The sequence below is a fragment of the Suricata suricatta genome, chromosome 2 (assembly GCF_006229205.1).
Source record: "Suricata suricatta isolate VVHF042 chromosome 2, meerkat_22Aug2017_6uvM2_HiC, whole genome shotgun sequence".
In the NCBI taxonomy this organism is placed as follows: domain Eukaryota; kingdom Metazoa; phylum Chordata; class Mammalia; order Carnivora; family Herpestidae; genus Suricata; species Suricata suricatta.
Genome location: NC_043701.1, coordinates 130,839,828 through 130,845,827, shown reverse-complemented (window position 1 = coordinate 130,845,827; position 6,000 = coordinate 130,839,828). Strand labels below are relative to the sequence as shown.

At 39.0% G+C, this 6,000-nt stretch overlaps 1 protein-coding gene across 5 annotated transcripts in view; it reads right to left on the bottom strand.

The window, feature by feature from the left end:
• Window positions 1-1,298: 1,298 nt before the first annotated feature.
• Window positions 1,299-6,000, bottom strand: part of TET1 (tet methylcytosine dioxygenase 1) — a 117,041-nt gene continuing 112,339 nt past the window's right edge. For all 5 annotated transcript variants that reach the window (XM_029931787.1, XM_029931789.1, XM_029931790.1 and 2 more), the window contains one exon: window positions 1,299-2,465. In XM_029931787.1, coding sequence (XP_029787647.1) covers window positions 1,450-2,465 — 1,016 coding nt within the window. In that variant the 3' untranslated portion in view covers window positions 1,299-1,449. The remainder of the gene's footprint in view (window positions 2,466-6,000) is intronic.

Below are 6,000 nucleotides of genomic sequence, written 5' to 3'. Positions count from 1 at the left end.
AACAGAATCAAGTATTTCATTGAAATTTCTTGTTCTAAACGTTTTGTTTGGGCAATCCGTTTTGTTTTGCTATAAAATGAGCCAATAAAATAATGGGAAAATATAAAGGAAAGGTTAACATAAATGGAATGCCTATCTTCCTGTTACTTAGAACATAGGCAGTTATCAAAGATGAGTTTTCATTTTCCTAGAACGAATATGCTTAAATTGATTACTTTGGATTAGTATTAATGGGCATTAGCACTCCTACTATTTGGGATGTGTGGATATGGAATTTGTTTTCAAGAGATTTCTATGGGAGTTTTAATTCTTATTCTGTACCAGAATGACTTTCGGAACAAATAAGGCAATTGGGATGGGTAGGGTTTTTGCTACTTCATTTTTGTATTTGATCACCTTGAAACTTTAGAAGCATTTGACTCTTCTGAATCCCACTATGTCCCATCTCCTTTTGGAAAAACCTTTCTGATTATATTGAGAAAGCTGGAGGGAAAGTAAATTGGGGCCGCTGTTGCTTGATAAATCAGAAGAGAGCACTCTTACTTAGCTCCAAATAAAATGTTAATCGATATTGGTGATACGCGTCCTAATTCCGATTTTAGAAAAAATTAACAATTTTTGCATGTTCTATTTTATGAGTAGCTAATATTTGCAGGAGAAAGGACACATTAAAAAAAAAAGAACACAACAAACCATATACATGATTAGAATACATATTCAGTTAACAAGATGGAACTCTACACAGCAATATATGATTTCTCTTGTATGCAAATATGCATAAACAATAGACAATAGGATTCTTATACTATTTCAAGTTACTTTTAAAAATAGAAAGTGCTTTTAAAATATATATTTACAATTTATGAACAGCCTCCAACCATTATTAACAATAATGAATTATTTTATACAGGAGAGATATTTTGGGAGAAAACATTTCATTGGTTTATTTCAAAGGAATATGCCGATTTTCTAGCAATGATTGGAAGATGTTGGAACAATGGCACCATGAAAAACTAATGCAGCTTATTTTTAACTGTTGATGTGGGTAAGCACCAGAAGCTGTGTAGAGTTCATTCAACACTGTGTCTTGACTTTACACCATAGCACATGAACCTGTTAAAATCCTCTAAAAATGACTCTTGTTTCATAGTAAACAGACTTAATTTAAAGCACCAAACTGAGTGATTCTACCAAGGTTAACACCTAACCAAAACATTTCTTTATGTATTGAAAACTATAAAACTTTTATTTTTGTTTAAAATGTGCACCTTCTACCAATTGTCAAAATATAGTCACAGTTAAGAAATACCCACCCCATTTTTTTTTGTTACCTCAGCCTTCAAATGGGTGAGATGAAGATATAAGTAAACGACAACATGACTTTCTTTTAACAGCACCTTGAAAAAATACACAAAACTAGCAAAGGCATTAAGAAGGGGAGAAAAGCTTTCAGACCCAATGGTTGTAGGGCCCTGCAACATGTGTGAGAGCATAGGGGGACACTGTGACAATATTGTCATGGGTTAACGTTAATGCTTTGTGAGAAGGAATTTGGTTCAATTCATTAACTTCGGGGGACATTTCAGGACCCTCAGTAGCTGCCTGGTCTTTCTGCTCGGAGGCCTTAGTTTTCTTATTCTTAGCTTCTTTCGCCTCAAACTTAATTTTGTTTAGTTCAAATCCATGTTGGGGCTTGTTCAGGTTTTTGTGCTGGTAGAAGACAAGGGAGAGGCGTGTGGGATGGTTCCGGTTTGGGTGTTCGACAGGAGTCGTGGCATGCAGCTCTCGCCGGGCGCACTCGATCAAAACGGAGCCGTGAGCGGGCGCTATCGCCACCCCGCCAATGTTGGCATCCAAGAAAATGTGCTCACTGTCTGACCAGTACTCATCTATGTGGGGCAATTTCTCCTCAGCAGGTGACAGGGGGTCGTCTGAGAGGGGGTCATCTGAGAGAGGCTCATCTACTTCAGAGTGTGGCTCATCTTCTTCCACCAGAGAGGACGCAAGGCCATGAGGAGATGCGGTGAATGGGGGTTGCTGGCTTGGATGATTAGAAGTTAGATGTTCAGATGGACCAGTGGGAGGCTCAGAATAAACCAAGGAATCAGTCATGGGAGTAGACAAGGTGGGAAGAGGAACCATTTCACCAGGCTGTGCAATTCCAGCGCCTTCCCCCGCAGCTGCATTAGCACCACCGTGTCTGGCAGAAGGCATTGTGCAGTGAGGATTGCTACTTCTTTCTGAAAACCCGTAGGAAACTGTCGACGCATCGTTCTTAAAAGGAGCTGTTGTGGCCAACACAGTCTTAGGGGACCAGGAGAGACCTGGAGGTATGTTTGCCTCTTTCCACGCGTGAGGAATGGATGGGGTCAATGAATAGGTTTTAGTGTTGTCCGAACCTTTGAAGATAAAATGGGGTTCATTTTCATTTTTTATTTCAAGTTGCAAGGCTTCGGTTTTATTCCCTAAACAGAAAAAAGGATACCAAATGCGAAGGTAAGTACAAACTACTTTAGGTAGTTGGCTTTAAGGAGTACTTTAAAGAGAAATACGTGACAAAACATTGATGATGGCAGTGTTGGCCACTTTTTTCCTATTTACTTTAGGACAAACACACAAGCTTGCCTTAAAAATTGCATGCAGTTTGGTATGCTTTTTCAACCAACACATTTCCTTAAAGAATGCTTCCCTAGGCACAGAGTTGGCCAGTAGGATGCCCACTGATTAAAATACTAAGAAATTAGGGGCGCCTGGGTGGCTCAGTCAGTTAAGCGTCCGACTTTGGCCCAGGTCATGATCTCATGGTTTGTGGGTTCAAGCCCCGCATTGGGCTCTGTGCTACAGCTCAGAGCCTGGAGCCTGCTTCGAATTCTGTGTCTCCCTCTCTATTCCCCTACCCTGATCACCCTGTCTCTCTCTCTGTCTCTCGAAAAATAAATAAATGTTAAAAAAATTGTAAAAATATTAAGCAAACATTGAAATCATACATTGGAATACAGCGTAGGTGACGGAAACATGATGGTACAGAACAATATTTCAACCCAAAGAGATTAGTGCATGATCTCATTTTCAAAAAAGTAACATCATAACTGGCAAAGTGAAGTATTAGGCAAAAAGAAGTCACAGAAGATGTTTTAGTTGAAGGGGCACCTGGGTGGCTCAGTCATTTAAGCATCTAATTCTTGCTTTTGGCTCAGATACAATCAATCTCACAGTTGGAGGTCAAGTCCCTGTGCTAAAAGGGTGGTGCCTATATGGGATTCCCTGTCTTGTCCCCCGCCCCCCCATTCTGCTCTGCTCCTGATGCCATTCTTGCTCTAATAAAAAATTAAAACACTAAGAAAAAAGTGCTTATGGGTAAGATTACTAAAGGACACAGGGTTAGAAAGCTAATATTGGGCTACTAATATTGGGTATGTATTATCTCATTTTTTTGTAAAGTTAATAAATGGAGAAAGAGAGAGTATGTGTGCATGAGATCATGACCTAAGCTGAAATTAAGAATTGGACACTTAACCAACTGAGCCACCCAGGCGCCCTGTCAGGGTATATAGCATTAAAAACACAGAACATAAAGATGCTACTGGGGAATGACACTAAGATAAACATGATAGAAATGCTGTTTATAGGCAGCATGCAACCAAGTATATGAATCATAAAATAAATCCAAAGTAAGGGTCTGTTAAATGGAGGTACATGCAAAAAACTTCTGCTAATTCTCTCTGCCTTGCCTCTTCAAAATCTCTCTATTGTATCTTTCCTAGCATTGTATAAATGCTCTTTTGTCTTATAAAAAAAAAAAAAGCAAATCTTTATTGCAAATATGAAAAAAATCAAGTTAAGGAATACCCTGTAATTCTATAGCTGGGTAAAGATGAATACAAATTCATGGTGTATTATTTATTTCTACTTTAGTCTCCTTGGAGACATGGCTGAATTTACATATGGGGCAGGGTTCCATAAGACAAGCCTGGAACATCTTGTTGGAAGCTAAGGAAAAGACAATCAGGGTCAAGACAAAAAGTTGAGAAGCCAGCATGATGGATTTTCTACTCATCCAAGATAGGATAATTGGAGGATTTTTTGGGTTATAATTTGGTGGACCCGGTGGCTCATCCTGGAATAAAGAATATAGAATATGGGGGCGCCAGGGTGGCTCAGTCAGCTAAATGTAGGACGTTGGCTCAGGTCATTATCTCATGGTTTATGGGATTGAGTCATGAGTCAGGCTCTGTGCCAACAGCTCAGATTGTGGAGCCTGCTTCAGATTCTATGTTTTCCTGTCTTTCTGCTCCCCTTCCCTGCTTGTGGTCTGTCTCTCTCTTTCTCTCAACAATAAATACATGTTAAAAAAGAATATAGAAAATATTATAGTAAGTGTTTCTACAATGTTTAGGTTAAAAGCTCATAGGAAATGTTACGAACACTAAATCCCATTAACACCTTGACCATGAATCAGTCTTAACATCACAAAAAAAGAGGTATCATCAGACACTATATATTTCCTGATGTGAGAAACAAGACTGGTCGGATAGTGGTCTTGAAATACTATTTTTAAAATTGAAGCTGAATTTGTCTCTATAGGACAATGCTTTTGGCTATATGAAAAAAAGGAGAAAAGAACGGTAAGAAAAGCAAGCTTTATAGAAAAAAAGGTATAGGGGACATATCAACTATCTGTAATGTGTGACCCTGTTGGTAATGATTTAAACAAAAACAAAATGAATATAATATGATTTGAGTTCTGCAATTTATTATTATTATTTTTAATTTTTTATGCTTATTTATTATTGAGACAGAGAGAAACAGCATGAGTGGGGGAGGGGCAGAGAGAAAGGGAGACACAGAATCTGAAGCAGGCTCCAGGCTCTGAGCTGTCAGCATAGAGCCTGACCTGGGCCTCAAACCCACAAACTGCAAGACCATGACCTGAGCTGAAGTTGGATGCCCAACTGACTGGGCCACCCCAGGCGCCCCTGCAATTTATTATTAAGAAAATTGAAAGGGGTGGTGTGTGGATAAGGATATAGATGAAAAAAGAATTATTATGTATTAAAAATGTTTTAAATTGGGAGCAGTGGGATTCGTTAATAATAATTCACTCACTTTATACCTTTAAAACATTTTTCCATTTAAAGTAAAAACCTCTCAACCCTTTAAACTTCACTGCATTCAACTGATCCCCTTTATAACCACCAGAAGAATCTCTCCATTTCTCTCCCATTCACCATCAACCGACTTCCTTCATTTTCACTACTGAGTCTGCTGAACTCCCCCCCACACCCCACCGCCAAACTCAGAGTGAAACCTCAGTTTTCAGCGCACCTGACACAGAGCAGCATTTGACATGGTTGGTCACTCCCTCCTTGAAACACTACGTACACTCTTGGAATTCCATTAATGCCTCACCAGAACTTCCAAGACTGTCTTCATCTCTGAAGCCTGTGTATATTGGGAATTCCCAGGATTTCTTCAATCTCTGAGAGTGATTTCATTCACTCTCAGGCTTTGAAATTCTATCTCTACACAGCTGACTTCCTAAGTTATACCCTAACCCTAAATCTCTTCTTTGAACTACACTCTTACTCAACTGTTTATCTAAACGTTGTCTGACAGGTGTCTTATACTTGACAGATCCAAAAGTGAGCTCTGATCTCCCTCTGTATAGACAGTTGGTGATTTTTCCCATCATTATTGGTCAATTCAGACCAATAACACCAGGATAAACACTGACACTTCTTTTTGTGCACACTCCAGATTTTTCAGAAATGCTGTTGACTTCTACCCTGAAAACAGGTCCAGAACCACACATTTCTCATGTCCTCATGAGTCAGTCTCGTCCAAGCTTACCTGAACTCTTAGGATGTAGCATCTTTATACCATGATCCCACTTTTCTGTTCTGTCTCTTTTCTAGTTCAACCCAGTAAGCAGAATATTGGGTTTGAGTCACATCATACACCATTTCTTTTTTTTTTTTTTAAGATTTTCTTTTTAAGTAA